The sequence below is a fragment of the Chrysemys picta genome, chromosome 7 (assembly GCF_011386835.1).
Source record: "Chrysemys picta bellii isolate R12L10 chromosome 7, ASM1138683v2, whole genome shotgun sequence".
Lineage (NCBI taxonomy): Eukaryota > Metazoa > Chordata > Testudines > Emydidae > Chrysemys > Chrysemys picta.
In genome coordinates, this window is record NC_088797.1 from 28,717,902 (window position 1) to 28,739,583 (window position 21,682).

General features: G+C 44.9%; 1 protein-coding gene across 9 annotated transcripts in view; it reads left to right on the plus strand.

Moving 5' to 3' along the window:
- The first annotated feature begins 1,607 nt into the window (after positions 1-1,607).
- The window catches only part of CARD19 (caspase recruitment domain family member 19), a 49,773-nt gene continuing 29,698 nt past the window's right edge, over positions 1,608-21,682 (plus strand). For 3 of the 9 annotated variants that reach the window (XM_065551016.1, XM_042849778.2, XM_065551015.1), the window contains exon 1: positions 1,731-1,868. In XM_065551016.1, the coding sequence (XP_065407088.1) occupies positions 1,847-1,868 (22 nt within the window). In that variant the 5' untranslated portion in view covers positions 1,731-1,846. Of the gene's footprint in view, positions 1,869-12,343; positions 12,788-21,682 lie in introns of those variants that run through there. The other 6 variants (XM_005305434.4, XM_065551012.1, XM_042849777.2 and 3 more) reach the window with 5 other exon arrangements.

Consider the following 21,682-nt stretch of genomic DNA (forward strand, 5'->3'; position numbering starts at 1 on the left):
TTGTGTCATTATTTCACTGCCTTTGGTCATTTCTAAGGTCGTTTGCTAACTGGTATGTGTGTATCTGAACTGGTGGGAACCTATCCATGCAATTCCCACACTGCTGCCTGCTTGGAAACCATTCCAGAAACCTGATTCTCCACTGCCTTACACCAGTTTATGGTAATATAACTATGGAATTGCACCAGCATAAAATTTGTGAAACAGTGCACAATCAGGCTCTGAAAGTACATCTACTACAGAATGTAGCTGTCCACTGAAGTCCTGATCCTGCAAAGACTTAAGCACATGTGTAATAGGGACTGCTCATTAAGGTTGAGGATGTATGGAAGTGTTTGCAGGATTGGGACCTTGCTTAGTGTTTCCCACAGAACGCACTTTGCCTCAATACTCCGGAATCTGCAGTGGCTTCCAATCCATTTCCACGTCCTGGGTTTAATTTAAAAGTCTTTTGTGGGTGGCATTCTGGCTGCATCTCCCCTTCATCCTTCCCTGACTGTGGAGATCAGCTGAGGCACTCAAGCTAACAGTCCAAATATTTCCATACAAGGAGTCTGGGAAAGAAAAGCCTTCAAATGTGGGATTTTTTCCCTCCACTCTGGTGGAGTCTGAGTTTGTGACCTTTTGGGGCTTTCAGCAAGTCTAATTTATTTACACATGTTAGGGGTGGAGATTTGAGGCTTGTGGGGTGAGAGGAGGGTTGTTTGTTTTTTGATGTGGGGATTTCTCTGAATCAGCACTGTCAATTAGTTCATTTTGCGTGATCGTGCATTGTTAGAATTTGACATGGGCTGAGACATTGTGGCAAGTGTATTTTTAAACTCTGAACATATGCATGTACATTTATGCCTCTGGGAGTTCCTTATTCCATATATTCGCAACTGAACAAACATGGTAATGCTTGTTATAGCATCTATCCAGCTGATTGATGACTTACCCCTAAGGCTTACACATGTTGAATTTCCCAGTACACTCAAAACAGGACATGCTCCAGTTTTCCATTGTTGATGTCCTATCATCATTTTGTTTTAGTGTAGGGAATGGAATGTCAAGGGACAATGTTGCCATTGAGCAGAATCGGGGTATTTTGATTCCTGGATGTGTGTAACAACACATGGATGTGAGCCTGAGTGGTTCAGTGTTCAGGTCCAGATTCAAGCATCCCCGAAGTTTGAGGCATTCACATCTAGAAATTTAGTTTGATCTGTAACAGAGAAAGGGTCAAGTCCCAAAGTTTGCATCTGGCACAGAACTCCCCGCAAAATCCGGAGGTGTTTAGATTCAGGGATTTACTTTGGCTGACCTCCCTCCAGCTAATAAATAAACCATAAGGGCTAATGATGATGAGCCCTTAATCTATTCCACATACAAACCCATCTACCTAGTCATAACGGTCAAGAATCCTGCGATTTTCTGTAAAACCTGGATTTCTTCAGTTCCGAGCCCCCTCGTTCACCCATTAAAATCAGTGGCAAAGCTCCCATTGGTGTTAATGAGAGTGGGATCTGGCCCACATTTGAACATTTCTCCCCTCGCAGTAGTTTCCCTTACTGGCATTTTCTTCTCTTCTAAGCACACAAGGGAGGCCTCTGCTGGTCGCAAAAAGCCTTACGTGGCTCTCAGTGACTTTACTTTCACTTTATTTACTAGTCAGTGACCTCTCTGTTCATCGAAGCAGGGAGACAACTTTTTCTCAGTTTTACATATTTCAGACATAACAGGAAAGCCGTGAAACCCATGGACAATGCCCTACAAGACGTGTAAGTGACCAACACTTTTATATGGAATGTTTTCAGCAGAATAAATGGTTTGACTTTCAAAGTCAGATGAAGCAAAACAACAGATCATGAAGAACAGAGCGAGGAGGGGTGAGGGATTGGGCAGAGGAGTGGCTGGTAGTTTGATGAACGCTGAGATTTTTCCTTTTTGGATTCTGTTTTGCAAATCGTCAACTAACACTTGTTGCTGGGACGGAGTTTAGTGGGTAATCTGATCCTTGAAAAATTGTCAGCGCTCATTTTATTTTCTTAACACAGACAGAGATTTCATTAGACGCACTTCCTGCACTGCCCTATCCAGCTGGGAAAAAAAGAAATCTTACTGTGGGTTAATGCATAACTGATAGTACCATGTATTTTCTCATTCTGATTCGAGGTGACAATGGCAACAATTAAGAAATAAAAAAATTAAATAAAACAAGTATTTCTGCTTAGCAGAGGGAAAAAATCAGTGCTCTCCATTGAGATTAGCTAATCAGGAAGTAGGAATGCTTGTCCTTTAAATTGTTACTGTGGAAAATAAAACACATTGGTTTGGCAGGTCATTTATACTGTTTGCTGAATTAGGAGATAAAAATCAAAGATGAATCTCCGCTTAGGAAAATAATTGGCCTCCACTGACATAGCATGTGTGCCATCGGCAGGGAGCAAGGGAGCTGGAAATTGCAGCTCTTAGCCATAGCAGTTTTTAAATGAGCATTATTCTACTCCTAGGCTGTAATGGTTTTTAAGTGGTATTAAGCTTACAGACGGATACTTATATTAATATTGAAAATGAACACACCATATCCAGTTAGGCTCTTAGACTATCACGGATCTGGCTCTGGGTGGGTTTTCCATTGCGATGCTCCTGTCCCGTACGTGCCACATCATAGTTATGCCTATGCATATGTTTGGTTGTCTGTGGCACCTGGGCATACTTTTCATTGTCTTAACACGATGCATATGTTTGGTTGTCCATACCTGAGTGTTTTTGTGTCCACTGTATGACTCATTCTGATTGGCCAATCCAGATTGGGTCCCCAGAAGAGTTCTCTTTACCAGTAAATAACATAATTGTGATTAGACTTACAAAAGTCATACCCATTCAGATGCTGAAATGGTATCTACACTGGATTGGAACTCTTCCGTCTTTCTGAAGGGTATGTCATGCCAGAAGGATATTAAACTTTAAGCTGAGAGATAAAAACAAGGTGGGAGCTAGAGCACTGGAAACAAGAATCAGGGAATTAAAGTGATCCTGAAGTCAGCTCTTGATTCAGGGCCCAATCTATCTCCCTTTGCTCAAATCTTGCCTCCAGCACACAACATAAGCAGTTGAACTGTGCACTGGGGATCTCTCTAGGATACGGGTAGTCAATAGATGGACTGGGGGCCAAATCCAGACCACCAGACACTTCTGAACGGACCCCCAAACCTTTTCATTTACTTATTATCATTATTGTTGTTTTTATTATTATTTATTATTACTATTTATTATTATTTTCTCTGGAGGCTGGACCTTGACTATACCTTTAACCAAGAAATGTGGACCTTGACAAAAATAATTGACTACCTCTGCTCTAGGAGCTGGGTGGGGGTGATGGGAAGTAATTCTTCCTCCACAAGACCACGGAGTGGCAGCAGAGCCATTCTGCAGCTAGTTCTCCATTCTCGGCCTGTGAACAGACTTTATGGTGCCTGCACTCCACACCATAAAGGGGGGAAACTGGTGGATTCACAGAATGACAAAACCACAAGCCCCACCCAGCCTCTGTATGGCAGCATAGTGGGACCTGGGTTCTGTAGCACACTGGAGATGCATACTCCCTCTGCAGACTCTAGAAATCCTGTCCTCCCATATAGGGGCTCTTCCGTGCAGCACAGAATCTTCCCCCAGTATCTTTGGTTAAATGATCCAGAAGTTAAAAAGTAAAGATGGGTCTCAACTGTATCTTCAGATCTAAACATCCCAAACAGTGAGGAATGTTGTTGCCATCTACAAACATTGCCGCTCTGAGCTATCCATAATCAAAAGACTCCTTCGTAACTCATATGAGCAGTTTAGACTCCAGTGGGTGTGAAGCGCTCTTGAGCAAGTCAATGCTGCATTCTGCTGTGGATCACTGAGTGTTAAAACTGCACCTTGGAGTGCAAATATCATAAACACTGGACACAGCCATGGGCCTGTTCCAAAGCCATTGTGCTCAATGGGATTCCATCCACTTACTACAATAGGTTTTGGATCAGGCCCAAAGAGCTTTACACTCCCAACAGCAAAAGGGAGGCCTGCTGGTGGTAGAGTTTGCAGTCAGTTCCTGATGGCCATATAACCATGTACGTACAAAGAGGGTGAGGTGTCCTTAAATCAATCCGTTGGGATGGCCATACAAAATACAGTCAATCAACCTTTAATTTCTCCAGAGAGAGGATGGGGGCAGGGAGATAAATATGGCTAGAAGTTCAAAGGAAAAATACCAAAGTGATTCCTCGCCAGGTCTCTCTCAATGGGCATGCATAAATGTCAGGTCCCAAGACAGCTGTCAGGTCAGAATCTCTAAGAGTATGTGAGTGCATGTTTTATTATGTCTATTTTTATCTGATAGCAAAATCGTTTGGAGTCAAGTGATCCATTTGCCTTTCACCCTTCAGATAGTGTAGGATTTCTGTCTTGAAAATAGTGTTAATCCATGCTAAAAGTCTCTTTACACCTACTGAAGGCTGTCTTCTTACAGTATCTCTTGGAGGCATGGGATGTAAGCAAGCCAGTCCATTCTGGAGCTGGATGTTATTAAACCATTATCTGGAAAGACAGTAGAGTGTTTGACAAACAGAGCTCAGAGCACAGCGAGATGCTAGGCAGGGGTCGGCAACCTTTCAGCAGTGGTGTGCCGAGTCTTCATTTATTCACTTTAATTTAAGGTTTCACATGCCAGTAATACATTTTAACGTTTTTAGAAGGTCTCTTTCTATATGTCTATAATATATAACTAAACTATTGTTGTATGTAAAGTAAATAAGGTTTTTAAAATGTTTAAGAAGCTTCATTTAAAATTAAATTAAAATGCAGAGCCCCCCGGACCAGTGGCCAGAACCCGGGCAGTGTGAGTGCCACTGAAAATCAGCTTGCATGCTTCCTTCGGCACGCGTGCCATAGGTTGCCTACCCCTGTGCTAGGGGGACAATATCTCTTATGTAACTCAGAGGGTGTTCCTTCAGATCTGCATAGAATGGTCACACATTGACAAGGTGCTGGACTGAAGTGTGTGGGGTACAGTAGCTGACTCATTGCCATGGTTTTAACCCCTTTATGATGGTTGGAAGATCTGTGTTCTTCTTGAGTATAAATATTTCCTTTTGTCTTTTTGATGCAAGTCATAATTAGAAAACGTCTTCCTTCACCTTGGTATAACATCTTAGAAATATACCTCTTCCAAAATGCTTTAATTTAATGAAATAATTTCCTTTACCTAGATTGTGCAGTTATTAGAAATCCATTGTAATAAATAATGTATCTAGTTCTTTATTGATCGCAGCATGCAGACTTGAGGCTCAGCTTTCTTACTCTGACAAAGCTAGTCTGCAAGGGTGTCAGCCTCTTGTTTGCACCTGGCTGAGTAACTGAATGTTCAGGGAATTTTGTGCTACAGGGAGTTTTTAAATGACACCGATCTCTTCATGCTTTCTGCCTCATAAAGCTAATAGATCCATATTTAATTAGAAGCTTCATTTGAAGCTCTTTCTTCAGCTGAGGGAAGTTTATTCTTTTTTCTTAGGTTCGAAAATCTAGCTGTCAACTTTGGTTTGCCTTTCCTAGTTAAGCATAAATAAATGAATCCGTTTTTCTAATTGTCCAATTAAGATAAATTGTGCCTGAAAACAGAAACTGCATGTGCAAATTAGAAAAATGCAAAAATTGTTTGTGGGACACTTAAATTATATATGGATAAGTAAATCATTGTTACAAATTGTATAATTAATGAGTTGCTTCAAAATTGGCAATTAAATCCTAAATTTATATTCCCAATTCAAACTGCAAGCAAGTTAAAATGTATTTATTATGTATCAGTTTAAATATTTGACCTTTTGGTACAATAATGAGAATGGAAAAGGGGCATCAGAACTGTATCTGGTGCAGATAGAAAATCCTACCTAAATAATTAATTACTTTGTAAGTTAACCTTTTATGTGTCAAGCCTCCTGATCTATTCAAATTTCTGCCTCCAAAGGCTTGCCCATTCTCTCTGATGGAGCAGCAAGTCATAAAATTTACTTTCCTGACCATGGTCAGTGCTGCTTTGAAACATTATGCAATACTGGCTAGTACCCCAAAAAATTCACAGACCGGTAGAACACTGATATCAGAAATACAGCATATTATGATGTAATGAATGGCTCCACAGCCAGACAGGAGTTCAGGTTTGTAAGCATGGGTGGAATTCAGATCTCCTTGCTCCTAAAGCCCAGGCCACAACTATTGGAAGTAAAGAAGAAACACCTGTAGCTGTAGTCATAGTAAGGCTATTTTATAACATGCATTTGAGGAGGGCTGGGGTTCCATCCAATGGGGGGGTAACATATATATTAGCTAATTCAGTATTTGTACTTCCTTTCTTCTTCGAATGGTGAGATTGTGACATCAGAGTAAAATGATGGATTGTGACATCACAAATTGTACAGCAGGGGGTGGGGACTAGGTGAGTGAGTTGGGGGGAGGACTCAAGAAAGCTATCAGCACATAGGTATCCATAATAAATACTAGAATCTTGCCATCCTCACTGAGACCAAAACTGTCATTGATTTCATAGACTACAGGAACAAGGTCATGACAACTAATACCAAGTCTTGTATAACAGCTTATTCTAGCTATTTCTAGCTTATTCTCCTCCTAGCTAAAACCAACGCCAGTTCTCCCCATCACTTGTGAAGACAATGAATGTTTTGTATCTGCCATATGCACACACCAAGGAAATGGATCTTTGTTTTGTGTTTCAAAACTTAAAAATTCATAAGCAAATCTGCTTCCAGTGCAGGATGGCCTTGGTTGTGGCTAGCAACAAAATAAATCTCAGTATTCCTTAAAGTGAAACAGCAGTATTGATATCCTCTTTCCATGTCAGCAGTACAGTACACAAATGATAACAATTGTAGATTAACTTCCATAGAAATTCCCTTTTGCTTCTGCTGATGTAATATACTAGCAGAATATGTTAACCTTTATACCTATAGATCAAGAAATCTGTATGTGTTAAACTGAGTTAATACTGCATAGACATTATAATGTCATGCAAGACTCTTGGAGTAAAGACAAGTGCTACTGAAGTTCAAAACAAAAAAGATTGATACTGTGTTGCCAGAAATAGGTTGCAAAATCGTTGTCCTGTCAATTAACAGATTTCCAGGTAGGCTAGCTATCTGTTTAAGCTTATATGAATGACCAACTTCATTGGGGCAATTCATGTGTGAAAGGGACAGAGGTTCAAAAGAGCTGAGCATGTTGAATATGAGCTCTTTTGAAAATCTGCCCATCAGTGTCACAATGGGATCTGCCGGGTGCTCAGTGCTTTCAAAAATCTGGCCTTCCATGTTTGCAGATCTGGTGCCTTAGATCCTGAATTTGGTCTAGGTCAATGGTTTCCAACCTTTTTTCATTTGCGGACTCCTAAAAAAATTCAAATGGAGGTGAGAGACCCCTATGGAAATCTAATCTATGGACCCCCACATTCCCCAGACCATAGGTTGAAAACCACTGTTCCATAGTAATGACCAACTTTCATGGACCCCTTAGACCAGCATTTCTCAAATGCGGCCACCATGGCCCCAGGCGGCCACCAGGGGCTTTTCTTGCGGCCACAGCCTCTGGGTGCTGATTGTGGGGGGAGGAGGGGAGGAAGCAGGGGAGCCACAAACGCCAGAGGAGCAGGCAGGCAGTGTGTGTTCCCCACCTTCCCAGGGATGGTGGGGTTCAGGCTTCTGGCTTCAGCTCTGGGGTGGTGGGCTCTTCTGGCCACACGGCAGTAGGCTCTATCCTATGGCTGCAGGGCTTCGGGCTCTGGCCCCAGCCCCAGCCTCGCCACCCCTTCGCCCCTAGATTCTGCTGCCTCCCCTGGTCCCCCAACTGCCTCCCTACCCACCTCCCCATCCAGGGCTTAATTTGTCCTCCGGCTTACCAGGGCTGAGTAAGTCTGTTGTGAAAAGTGGTATTTGTATGTTTGTTAATGTCACTTTTCACTGCCTTCTAGCTATCAAGTCTGCTGATGTGAAAGGTGATATTAGCAAACATACAAATATCACTTTTCACAGAAGCAGACTTACTAGCTAGCAAGTCATAACCCCCCCCCAAAAAAAAAACAACAACAAAAGACAAGAACATGCGAAGAACCTGATCTGTGTCTCTATTCTGTTTAGATCCAGTAAAGAATACAGACAACTGTACGTTATTTTTATTATTGGGTCTGCAAAAAATCCTACATAAATAAATTAAACTGATTTGGACCTGTATATGTACATATTTTTTTGTTTTTCCTAAAGTTAATTCAGTATTTTAGGAAAAATTGTCAGATCGGCCACCAGCAAGAGTTGGTGGCCACACTCTGAGGCCACCAAAATTTTTGTTGTGAGAACCCCTGCCTTAGACATAGTCTGCGGACTCCCAGGGATCCATGAACCACAGGTTGAAAACCAGTGGTCTAGGTGACTTTCTGTGAATAAATCATCTGCCTCAGTGAGTCAGCAGAATCCATTTAATCCTCCACCCTGCTCGCAGGGTGAGGTGATTATTATAGTAACCAAAGACAAAAGAGGGAACCTTTTAAGCCCTTGTACAGTTTCATTGGCCATGCTGAGTGAAATGCAAAAGGTAAACAAGCAGAAAAAACTGTAAAAACATTTGATTTTTAAAATGCTGATTTACTAGAATCAATTCTTTGTAGGGATCCCCCGACTTCTGTTTTTGTCCACTGGGTCTTCCTCAAGGGGAGATTCTTTACAGATGTAGGTCTGTACATCTTTCCTGCTCTGTAAAGAAACTCCCCTTGAGCTAGCTCTCTGGGGTGTTGCCGTGTGTGGGCCCTTTTATGCTTTCCAAAGATGGATCTGCACTTTGCTCTGCAGCACACTCCCTTTGGCTTTTACTTGCACTGAGGGCTGCCTCAAGTAAAGGGAATGACTCCACCTCTCCCTGCCCTACAACCACATTGCTACTTTCTGCTGATAAGAGCACAGAGGTTTCTTCCCCCATCCCCTTACTGCCTCTCCCTCCTCAGAGGTTACCTCTGGGAACTCAGAGACACACTTCTTTTTGCTACGAGTCACAATGCTAACAGCTTTGGGCAGTGATACGATGTCATTTCCAACCAACATATCAGCTGGTAAATTCTTAAGACCTCCATATTCAAAGTACCCCTTAAACCTTCCCACTCTAACTCAATGCGGGCTAAAAGCACTATGGTTTTAAACTGCCCCAAGGCTAGGAATTTTACTTCCTCCCCTGGGATTATATCAGCCTCCTTAAGCACATCTCTCCTGACTAGAGAAATATGTGCTCCAGTGTCTCTCCATCCCTGGCACACTCCACCATTTACGTTGGTCTGTTTAATAAACTCTTTGTCTACCTCCCAGAGGTCAGACCTTAACTAGAACTCCTGCTGCCACCACTGAGGTCTCTGACTCGTAAGAACATAAAAATGGCCATATTAGGCCAGACCAATGGTCTATCTAGTCCAGTGTCCTGTCTCTGACAGTGGCTGATGCCAGGTGCTTCAGAGGGAATGAACGGAACAGGGCAATTTCAAGTGATCCATCCCCTGTCATCCAGTCCCAGCTTCTGGCAGTCAGAGGTTTATGGCAGGAGCATGAGGTTCTTTCTTGAACCCAGTTATACTTTTGGCCTTCACAACATCCCAGGGCAGTGAATTCAACAGGTTCACAGTGTGTTGTGAGAAGAAGTACTTACTTATGTTTATTTTAAACCTGCTGCCTATTAATTTCATCGGCTGACCCCCTAATTCTTGTGTTATATGAAATGGTACATAACATGTCCTATTCACTTTCTGCACACCATTCATGATGTTATAAATCTCTATCGTCTCTTAATCATCTCTTTTCTAAGATGAACAGTCCCAGTCTTTTTAATCTCTCTTCATATGGAAGCTGTTCCATACCCCTAATCATTTTCATTGCCCACAACCTAAGCCCTGCCTTCCAGGCCTCCGCAGGCCTCACTGTCTCTTTACAGGTTAACAACAGCCACACTCTAACCTCCGAGTCCTTCGAGTGTCTCCCTGGTGTGCCCAGCCACTGATCCACTGGACACTCCCAGAATTCCCAGAGGAACAATAAACCACCCCTTACTGGCAGGGGCGGCTCCAGGCACCAGCGCAGCAAGCGCATGCCTGGGGCGGCAAGCTACGGGGGGGTGGCCTGCCGGTCGCCATGAGGGCGGCAGTCAGGCAGTCTTTGGCGGCACACCTGCGGGAGGTCTGCCAGTCCCGCGGCTTCGGCGGCAATTCGGTGGCAGGTACGCTGAAGGCGCGGGACCGGCAGATCACCCACAGAAACGCCGCCAAATCCGCGTGACCAGCATGCACCGTGCACCGGAGTGCCTCCGAAGGCCACCTGACTGCCGTGCCTGGGGCGGCAAAAAACATAGAGCCGCCCCTGCTTACACCATAGAACATATCAAAATGCTGCATCTGAAGTGGAGCTGTGTTTCTAGAGAAAGCAAGCGTAAGTTTATTTAACAAAGCAGAGATTCAAGTAATAGCAAGCAGAAATATTGGAAACAAAGAGTAACATAAACAATTAAAATCAGAACATGCACACTAGAGAAGTGGTTTTCAAACTTTTTTTCTGGGGACCCAGTTGAAGAAGAGCTGGTGCGGGGCCGGCTTTAGGCACCAGCAAACCAAGCACGTGCTTGGGGTGGCACAATTTCAGGGGGGGCATTCCGGATATATATATATATTTTTTTGCTTGGGGTGGCAAAAAAACCTAGAGCCGGCCCTGCCAGAGCGACCAAGTGCCTTACATGCTGCTACCCATTACTGGGTCGCGACCCGAACTTTGAAAAATGCTGCACTACAGCCTAATCTTAACTACCAAGCCATTGTCATGTCATGTAGAACAAAAGCTCACCCCAAATCCTTCCAGCATACTACAGCCAGGCTTGGCTGTGAACTTCTGTTCATAGGACGCGTCACTCTGTCTTCTTGCCTCCTCTGTGGAAAGATACAGCGTTTGTCTCTGTCCCTTCAGTAATAATCCACAAATCCATTGTCTTCACTTGCAAACAGGATAACCGCTGCTGCTTGTGTTTTCCTGTCTGGAGTCTCCCCTAGAGAGTTTGCAATCATTTTGCTCAGATTGTAAATAGGCATTTATTGTGAAGTGTACAGTACTCGGTTTATATGTAGACCGACCAATAGATGAACACCTTCTGCCTGAAAGAAACTTGTTTATCTACTTCTGGTGACTGACCACAACTCACAGACCTTAAGAACATAAGTTTCAGTGTAGATACATAACTCCTTCATATTATCCATACATGAAGTGCCTGTTGGCACTACGGGTATGTCTACATTGGAATAAAAGACCCACGGCATGGCCACAGCTGGCCTGAGTCAGCTGACTTGGCCACATGGGGCTAAAAATTGCAGTGTAGATGTTTGGGCTCAGGCTGGAGCCTCGAGACCAGACTCTAGGAGCCTGTCCCCCTTGCAGGATCTCAGAGCTCAGGCTCCAGCTTGAGTCCAGACGTCTACACTGAATTTTACAGCCCCACAGCCTGAGCTCAACAAGCCTGAGCTGAGTCAGCTAACCTGGGCCATTTGCGGGGGCTTTAATTGCTGTTTAGACATACCCTAAGAGGTCCCTGGGTCACACTAGCACATCACCAAATCCTGTCCTGACTGGTGAGAAATAGGGAGCTGTTTCTCTGTCACAGGGATCTTGCTAGGGCACAGGGATACACGGCACATGGTGCTCCATGCACTTTGCTGGGTCATCTGATCTGAGATCTTACTCTGTAATCTCTATTTACACTGGTAGCATTTAATCAAGCCAGTAGTCCCCTGGACTTCAGCAGGACTGCTCAAGTAAGTAAGTAAGTGCTATTTGGTGTGACTGGTCCCACTTCACACACCCTCCCATCGCAGGGCAGCTCTGAGCCCCTACAGCTATTACCTGCTAGTGTTGTGCACAAACTAAATAGAAAATCCATCCAGTTGGAGGCTTTGGAAAGCTGGATGGAATGTTATGCCTTGAGCCCATTTCTAGTAAATACCTAGTGTGCATGAAAGACTGCTTTCACTGCCCACCAACCGAGGGCATTGCTCTCTTGCATATGTGACCTCTGAATACCCTGCCAGTGGCCCCTTTTCACGCACACGCTCTCTCCCCTACTTGGGCACTGAAGAGGTGACTTCCCTTGCTGTCTGGAACGTGCTTGCTTTGTACTGAATAACCATCCCCTTGCCTTGCTCCTCCTGTTCCATTTTCCTACTACAGACGGGATTAAGTACCAAGAAAAGGAATGTCTAAAGGAGGCCAGTTCCGGGACACAGGGGTGCTGCTGAGCCCCTGTAGCTGGGACTGGGGGCCAAGGCTCAGAACACCAGTGCTCATTTGATCTTGATTCTTTCTGGGTCATTAGCGTCGGTGCCTTGTTCCAGGAGTTAACAGGTCCCCATCACCACCTGGCATGCAGCTTGCAGCTGACATCTGCCAGTCCCGGGGAGGGAGCAAGGAGAAGGAGCCCTTGGGCCACCTTCACTGCTGAGAGCTGGGCGGGCGGCGGCTTCTTTTGACGTGCAGCTGGGCGGGTGGATGATGTTGGAGAGACTGGTGAAGGGAGGCATCAGGCTGTAACCGGAGCCCCAGCAGCTGGGGCTCCCTGCAGCCGCCGCCTGCCAGTCGGAGGAGGACGGGCCTGTGAGCGTACGGAGGGGAGGGACTGGCAGCTGCGGCTGCAAACAAGGAAGTCTCCACGCACTGCCCCGGCCGGGATCCCCAAGCTGCCGCCATCATGCCAGGTCAGTGAGCGCTCTTCACTTCCAAACGGGCAGCTGCTGGGGAGGGGGCAGGCGCTCTGGCTGCGCTCGAAGCGCGTCTCCCAGGCAGCGGCAGCTCCGGCTGGAAGGAGCGCTGCGGGTGGCTGGAGAGGGCGCACAGAGCGCGTCCGGTGGCTGTGGGTGACTCTGGCTGCAGGGGTGTGCAGAGCTGGGGGTGGCCGGAGAGGGCGCACAGAACGCATCCAGTGGCTATGGGTGACTCTGGCTACAGGGGGCGCAAGCTGGGGGTGGCTGGAGAGGGCGCACAGAGCACGTCCAGTGGCTATGGGTGACTCTGGCTGCAGGGGGTGCGGAGAGCTGGGGGTGGCTGGAGAGGGCGCACAGAGCACATCTGGTGGCTATGGGTGACTGGCTGCAGGGGTGCGGAGAGCTGGGGGTGGCTGGAGAGGGCGCACAGAGCACATCTGGTGGGTATGGGTGACTCTGGCTGCAGGGGGTGCGGAGAGCTGGGGGTGGCTGGAGAGGGCGCACAGAGCACGTCCAGTGGCTATGGGTGACTCTGGCTGCAGGGGTGCGGAGAGCTGGGGGTGGCTGGAGAGGGCGCACAGAACGCATCCAGTGGCTATGGGTGACTCTGGCTGCAGGGGGTGCGGAGAGCTGGGGGTGGCTGGAGAGGGCGCACAGAGCACATCTGGTGGCTATGGGTGACTGGCTGCAGGGGTGCGGAGAGCTGGGGGTGGCTGGAGAGGGCGCACAGAGCACGTCCAGTGGCTATGGGTGACTCTGGCTGCAGGGGTGCGGAGAGCTGGGGGTGGCTGGAGAGGGCGCACAGAGCACGTCCAGTGGCTATGGGTGACTCTGGCTGCAGGGGGTGCGGAGAGCTGAGGTGGCTGGAGAGGGCGCACAGAACGCGTCCGGTGGGTATGGGTGACTCTGGCTGCAGGGGGCGCAAGCTGGGGGTGGCTGGAGAGGGCGCACAGACCACGTCTGGTGGCTGTGGGTGACTGGCTGCAGGGGGTGCGGAGAGCTGGGGTGGCTGGAGAGAGTGTGCAGAGCGCATCCAGTGGTTATGGGTGAGTGACTGGCTGCAGGGAGTGCACAGCGCTGGGAGTAGAAGTTGGAGCAGTGGCTGGGGGCATTTAGGAGCATTCTCTGCAATGAGTTTGTCAGGCCTCAGCAAGGAAGGGCAAGCCAGTCATTTGGAAATAGCTCCCGCTGTGTCTGGGCAATGCTGTGTCCTGATCAATACTTGTCTGGAAAACTTGGCTTGTAAGCACAGCGTTGACTTTTGGAAGCAGAAATTCTCCCCCTCAAGAGGAAACCCCCTTTGCATTTCTACAGTCCAAAACTCAGTCTGTTTTTTTCTTCAAATAGCCCTTAAAAATGTACTGTGGGGATGAGAGCTTCCCTTCGACAACATTCAGCTTGTGTATCCCAGCGATGTAATGACTGGCAAACCAGGCCGATTTTAATGGAATCCAGGACTGTCTGCAGCCTGACAGACAGGAGACTTCACTGGCCTCCGCACCATGCTAATGGTCACACAGCACATCGTGTGGTAACCTAGAGCTGTGTCTATGTACGTAGCACTACGGTGAAAACCCAGTTGTGCTGTTAATTTGCAGGGCAATAATTTTCTGCCATAAACCTTAACTCCAGTCAATAATATACCCTTTGGCGTGTCAATAGTTCACATCGGGGAGTAACATCATGCAAGTCCTGAGCTCAAATTAGGAGCCCCGGTCATGGACAAAGGCCGATTGCGTTAGGTGCTGTGCAAACACAGAACAAAAAGACGGTCCCTGACGTCCCCACACAGTGGTTCTCAAGTTCACAACCATCTCTAATGCAAATGCAGAGCATGAATAAAATGAACTAGCTGGCTGGTTTCAAGAGCTATGGGGCAAGATAGACTGATTTGAGTTTGAGATTTTTGTTTAGTTTTTCATTTTCTTTCTTCCTGGCAAACATTGCAGTAACTTAACTGCTGTGTCTACCCAGGCGGGCCTGCTTTTAACTGCTATGGAGAAGTGCTCTAGCTGCCACAGCAAAGGGCCCTTTATAAATGCAGAATATAATAATCAGATCTATTACAATTACTACCAGGTGAATATGAACTGCTGGCTCAGGGCTTGAATTTGGGAGTAATGATTTGTTTGTTTCTAAACAAACACAAAAAGCATCTATTTAAATAGCCTGAGGTGGCTGATGTGTGTACGTATGAAATATCATCTTTCCTCCATAGTTGGCTGTGGGCCTAATCCTGTAGGTTCACCATGAATGAATCTCCCATTGAAGGCAATGGGAGTTCCAGGCAGGAGGCATTTAATTCCTGCTTTCTTATTTAGCATTTAGCCTTGGATGATACATCTAATATGACTGTGATATGGAGAATCAAATTTCAAAGTGCTGATGACTTTCAGCTTGATCAGTGTACTTGGAGCTATGAAAAATGTCGAGAAGAAAAAATAATTTAAGACACTGGGCTCCTGGATTTTTTTATTTTGTTTTACTTTTTTAATCCTAAAGTTAATTTAGGACCTAATCCTGCAGCTCTTCCACATGAGTAATCCCTAGTAGTGAAGACAGAAGTTTTGCATTTAAAACAGCAGCAGGGCTGGTTTCTTAACGGCTCTGCATAATGAGAGATTTTTAACTTCAAGATAATTATGGTGAGAGTAATTGCCATCAATTTGTGCACAGCAGAGTTACTTGGTTTACAAGTCTGATATTTTAATTTCACGGGTCAGTAGAAGGTTTTCATTCATTTACTAGAGCTATTCACTTCTGATCTGATATCATAACAACTTTGAAGCTCTTAGCAGCTGCATTTTCAAAACAGCCAGGCCACCATAAGTGCTGAAGCTGTAAAGATGGGACTAATTATGATGTGAGTCATGCTTTACCCATTGAGTCATGAATTTTTGATATATAGAGCCAATATTTATGTGGAGTTTGTAAGTAGTAGTACTGTAGCACTCAAAATATTTGGAAAGGAGCTATTGAATACTATTTGGAAAAGCTTTATTCAGTCCTAAAATCCATTTCCAAAATCTTGTTCCAATTCTGAACAGTACAACACAATGAAACCCTGCAATCAAACATGCTATCATGGATCCCTGTGCCTGTATACAGCCCATTAGGTTCACAAGGTTACATAGAGCAATGCATTCTAAGGCTCCAATTCTGCAGATACCTAGACACATGTTTAAACCTAAGCATGTGCATTGCTCCACTGAAGTCAATAGGCTAGGTATGTGCTTACGTTTAGGCATATGAATAGGTGTATTCAGTATTGGGGTCTACATACAATTCTGAGGGACCGGGCTTTGGTTTCTGTGTCTTTGCTCATTTACGTAATCGTTACTGTAATGTATACGGACAGAAGACACCAGCAAGTCTGTTGCTGCTACGTGTTAAATTTCATAGCTTAGCATACTGAGAGCACAATACTGTGATCTTTTAACATTTTAATGAAAATAATATATATCACCAGTATAATATACCCAATATCTATCCAGCCCTTCCAAAAACATCTGTGTCATTTATATCTAATCGGAGTCCTCTATGCATCAAGATTCTACCTCAGTATATACAGTACAAACACTTCCTGGTTACGTTATAGAGGAAAATATTTGTTGTGACCTTCATGTGAAGGTTAGAGAACTGATAACAAGCGTGAGACAATTGACACCATATTTAGTGATCAAATGCTTTGTAATTTTTTGTGCTTTCCCAGATTAATTTAATATGTTAACTGTTGTTTAAAGTAAAAATGAGTTACTAAGTTTGCTATAGAACATTTTTCTGAGTGCAGGCACTTGCCTATATAGTGTATTAGCACTAGAAACTTTCCATGAGCACTAGGCACTGCATGACTCAGGGGACTGGCAGTGCAATATAGACCCTTTCACGTCTAAGTCATCACTTTGAATCCAGCACAGATCAGTAGAGACCAAAAATCATTATCACCTGCCAGCTGTTCAGTGACAGATGTGATTTGATAATTTTAGACCAGTTCTCTGTGGGCACGTCTATTTAAGAAAAGAAAGGAAAATAAGAAGCAGGCCTTTTTTGGAACTCTGAGCAGAGAAAACTAACCTTTCATCCCTAACGAGGGTTCCTCCAGCTTAGTCCTAAGGCACATTGGTGGGGTGCTTGCATTGCCCTGTACCTACCATGTGCCTTCAAATTCCAACTCTGTCAATTTCACTCTAACAGGATTATGAAAAGTACCAACCACCTTTTTAGAGTAATAATTGGAGGAGACTTGCAACAAGTGTTCTGGAAAATCCTTACGTACAGTGGCCACCATTACAACCTGTAGAATTGGTATCTGTTTATTATTAATGTTATTATGGTGTGGAGAATAAGGGAGATAGCTGTATTTTTTTTTCTATGGATAACATATGCAGCTCAGTGTACCTGCTTGATACTAGTCTACCTTGATGCTCCCCTAATAGAACAATTTGGGTGAGACATTTGGGAGGGGAACTTTGGAATTCTCCCCTTCCCCCACTGTGACCCTTTTCCTGCAGGCTTATGGAAGAGGACAATCTAGCGGCCTGTATTGTTTGCAGAGTCTGGTCGAGGGCTGACTGTGCCTTGTTGCCTCCATGAACAGAATATATCATCCCCGTTTTCAAACACCAGTAGTTACTGTAATGACCTAGTCATTCAGCAGCTATTGTCAAAAATATAATTGCCTGTTTTGTAAGAAGAAGAGATATGTGTCATTTTATGAAAGGTTATAATGGAAATGATGTTCTGCCTGAAGGCTAAAAATGAGGAGCATATTGCTTTGTTACCATCCCTTGCTTCTTGAAGCATTTATAATATTGAATTATGTATTTTGTTCCATAGCTGAGGATCTAGTGGCAGCAAATAACTGATGATAGCACATTTCTCTCTGATATAAGTCTTGATTACATGTTGGAAACATACTTCTCTTCCTTTTTGTTCTTTTTCTGAGGCCAGGTGCCAGCTCGAAACGTAAACTTGACGTGCATCCAGTATGTTCCTGTGACCTTTCAGGATTTAGATAGAGGGGGGAAAAGTTTCAGGGCACATCTGAAGTGTGCTGAGTATGCACTGTGTATGAGTCAACATGTAATGATTAGGCTTTGTTTACATCTCTGTTGCTTCGAACTACTAACAACAATTCCTGATTCTCCTCTCCAGCTCCTTTATAAATGCTTCCATTTCCTATAAATAAGAAAATTATTGGTCTTTGTTTAAACTTCTTCTCAGTCACTGAAATAGCAGCTAGTCTAAGAGCCATCTTCTACATCTGTGTTCATAGCCCAGTCAGGGCTAGCTCTAGGTTTTTTGCCGCCCCAAGTAAAAAAAAAGGGGGGGGTGGCCGGAATGCCGCCCAAGCAAAAAAGAAAAAACAAAAAAGGGGGGGTGGCCGGAATGCCGCCCCGGAATTGTGCCGCCCCAAGCACATGCTGCTTTGCTGGTGCCTAGAGCCGGTCCTGAGCCCAGTACAGTGGTGATATCCAGAATGGGGCTGACTTCCGTCACTAGTTCCATGTTTACAATCTCCTTACAGCAGTTCCATGACTGAATGAAGCTAGGGCTGGATTAAAAATCAATTAGGTTAATGTTGGTAGAGGAAGAGCAGTTGTGCAATCTGGTGAGTGGCCGCCTCACAGCACCCCTATGCAAGCAGGGCTGACTCTGCAGGGCCGTGCCTCCGTTTTCCTCTTCTTCAGGGTTCGTTAAACAAAATCCACAGAGTCTCTCTTCCAGTCACAGCCCTGCTTAGAGTCTAGGTGGGGTTTGTTTTGTTTTTAATAGCTTAAAGTTCAAAACTAAACACAAAAGTCTATCCTCCTGCCTTAGCGGACTACTCCCAGCCCTTACTAGCTGAAGCAATTCCGTCTTCTCTGCAGGAGCCTCTCTCATTCACTGTAGTCTCACTGCAGCCATCTTCTATTCTTTGTAGGAGATTGTCTGATTCTCCTCAGATGGGGCTCATTCTGTTCTCAGGGTCGGCTTGGCCCCAGGCTTTCCAGCCCAACGGCAAGCCACCCTGTCACATTGAGGAAAATGTAATTGTTTAACTGCGGTGACAGGAAACTATTATTTCAAAATTAAATACTATCTTTCCCTGGTCTGCTGATTGTCTTTCCTTCGTGGAGGCATGGAATTGCAGTACTTTGCTATCCCTCCACATGATACAGCGCCTGGCGCAATGGGGCGCTAATCCTGATCAGAGTCTCAGGACACTACTGTAATATAACACAGCGGGTAGAAAGCTTGGAAGGATGTATTCAAAATGTAGTTTGTTGCAGAATTGTTTTGATGAACAGGAAATGCACAAATATGGGGTTCAATGCACCAAACTTTTGCTCACTCAAGTAGTTCCATTGATTTCAATACGGCTACTCAGATGAATAAAGGTTTTACAGGATCTGGTCCATAACCTGTCATAAAAAAGGGATACTTTTTCTCTCTGTCTCTGTAATTTAACGAGTATTCTGTTCAAAACACAGAAGCCTCCACGCACAGTAAGTGATGAAAGTGTGTTGTAATTAGTCTATTAAAATAATTGGGGCAGTGCCAAGATGGTGCTGTAACCTAAATCCACAATCTCGTTGTGCTGCTGGCCTCGTTTCTGAACTTTTTAGGCAAGGATTAAGGGACAGAGAGATAAATCCTTCTAATAGCAAGATAATGCGTTTTTAAAAAAAAATCTTTGCATACACCAACATGAATGTTTTGAATTTCTCTCATGGTAGTTGCTGCTTCTTTGATGTAATGTCTTGCAAGTTAGAAATGCAGAACAAATCCCAATTTCTATTGCTTGAAAATATATCAATAATCTTTCTCCTGCATGTGTGAACTCCTTTTTATTTTATTTTTTATGCATTATTAGAATGTTGATAATAGGTTTGCACAAGATAGAAGGTCTCTGCTCCAAGGAGTTTAAATCAGGTTTCTCAAATTGAGAAATTGGACAAATTGGCAAAAGTCCAGAGAAGAGCAACAAAAATGATTAAAGGTCTAGAAAACATGACCTATGGGGGAAGATTGAAAAAATTGGGTTTGTTTAGTCTGGAGAAGAGAAGACTGAGAGGGGCCATGATAACAGTTTTCAAGTACATAAAAGGTTGTTACAAGGAAGAGGGAGAAAAATTGATTTTTCACCTCTGAGGATAGGACAAGAAGCAATGGGCTTAAATTGCAGCAAGGGCGGTTTAGGTTGGACATTAGGAAAAACTTCCTAACTGTCAGGGTGGTTAAGCACTGGAATAAATAGCCTAGGGAAGTTGTGGAATCTCCATCATTGGGGATTTTTAAGAGCAGGTTGGACAAACACCTGTCAGGGATGCAGTGCTGGCTCCAGCTTTTTTGCCGCCCCAAGCGGCGGAAAAAAAAAAAAAGAACCCAATCGAGCTGCTGCCGAAGTGCTGCCAAAGAGGAAGACAGCGAGTGAAGGACCTGCCGCCGAAGTGCCGCCGCTGATCCGGATGTGCCGCCCCGACAACAGATGCACTGCCACCCCTTTCTATTGGCCGTCCCAGGCACCTGCTTCCTTCGCTGGTGCCTGGAGCCGGCCCTGCAGGGATGGTCTAGATAATACATAGTGCAGGGGACTGGACTAGATGACCTCTTGAGGTCCCTCCCAGTCCTATGATTCTATGATGCTCAACCTCTTATGATTTTAAAACTTCATTTGCACATTGCACATTTTAAATCTAAGCACATGGGCTTAGATTTAAAATAAATGACTGAGGTCCCATGACTGCCATTAAAAAATGGAGGATTACCACACCACAGTGCATTAGGGCTGCCTTGTGCCAGTTTTCCAGAATAAAGCTGACTTAGCTAGCCATGCGTATAGAATATAGGTGGCATTTAGAAGCCACTACAATGGCTCCGCTAGCCCCTTTCTTGCAGCTGACATAGTGATTCTCAACCTGGGGTACACAGACACCTTGGGGTAGCAGAGGTCTTCCATCAACTCACCTGGATATTTGCCTAATTTTACAACAGGCTACATAGAAAGCACTAGCAAAGTCAGTATAAACCAGGGATCGGCAACATTTGGCACGCGGCCTGCCAGAGTAAGCCCTCTGACAGGCTGGGCCGGTTTGTTTACCTGCCGCATCCGCAGGTTCGGCCGATCGCGGCTCCCACTGGCTGCGGTTCGCCGCTCCAGGCCAATGGGGGCTGCGGAAAGCCGTGGCCTGCACATCCCTCATCCCACGCCACTTCCCGCAGTCCTCATTGGCCTGGAGCGGCGAACCACGGCCAGCGGGAGCCGCGATCGGCCGAACCTGTGGACGTGGCAAGTAAACAAACTGGCCCGGCCCACCAGGGGGCTTACCCTGACGGACCACGTGCCAAACGTTGCCGATCCCTTGTATAAACTAAAATTTCATACTGACAATGACTTGTTTATACTGCTCTATATACTCTACAATGAAATGTAAGTACAATATTTATATTCCAGTTGATTTATTTTATAATCATATGGTAAAAATGAGAAACAAAGTAATTTTTTTTGTGTGCTGTGACACTTTTGTTTGTTTATGTCTGATTGTGAAAAGCAAGTAGTTTTTAAGTGATGTCAAACTTGGGGGTATGCAAGACAAATCAGACTCCTGAAAGGGGTACAGTAATCTGAAAAGGTTGAGAACCACTGCTTTAAAGAAAAGGGGCTGGGCTTCTCAGAACCCATTGGGGCTATTGGCGAGATTAGAGGAGACTGCAGAATCAGACATTTGCAAGGCAGTCCCAGGAGCAGTGTATCACATTGTGGCCACCTTAAAGTGTGCATATGTACCCTCCAGATTTGCACTTAATGCTCTTCTTGGACCCCAAGATCCAGCCCATAATTTAAAAATAAAAGAAGTAAATCGAGTTGCTGAAGCACAATGGATTCTGTGGCCCTGGAATACTTGG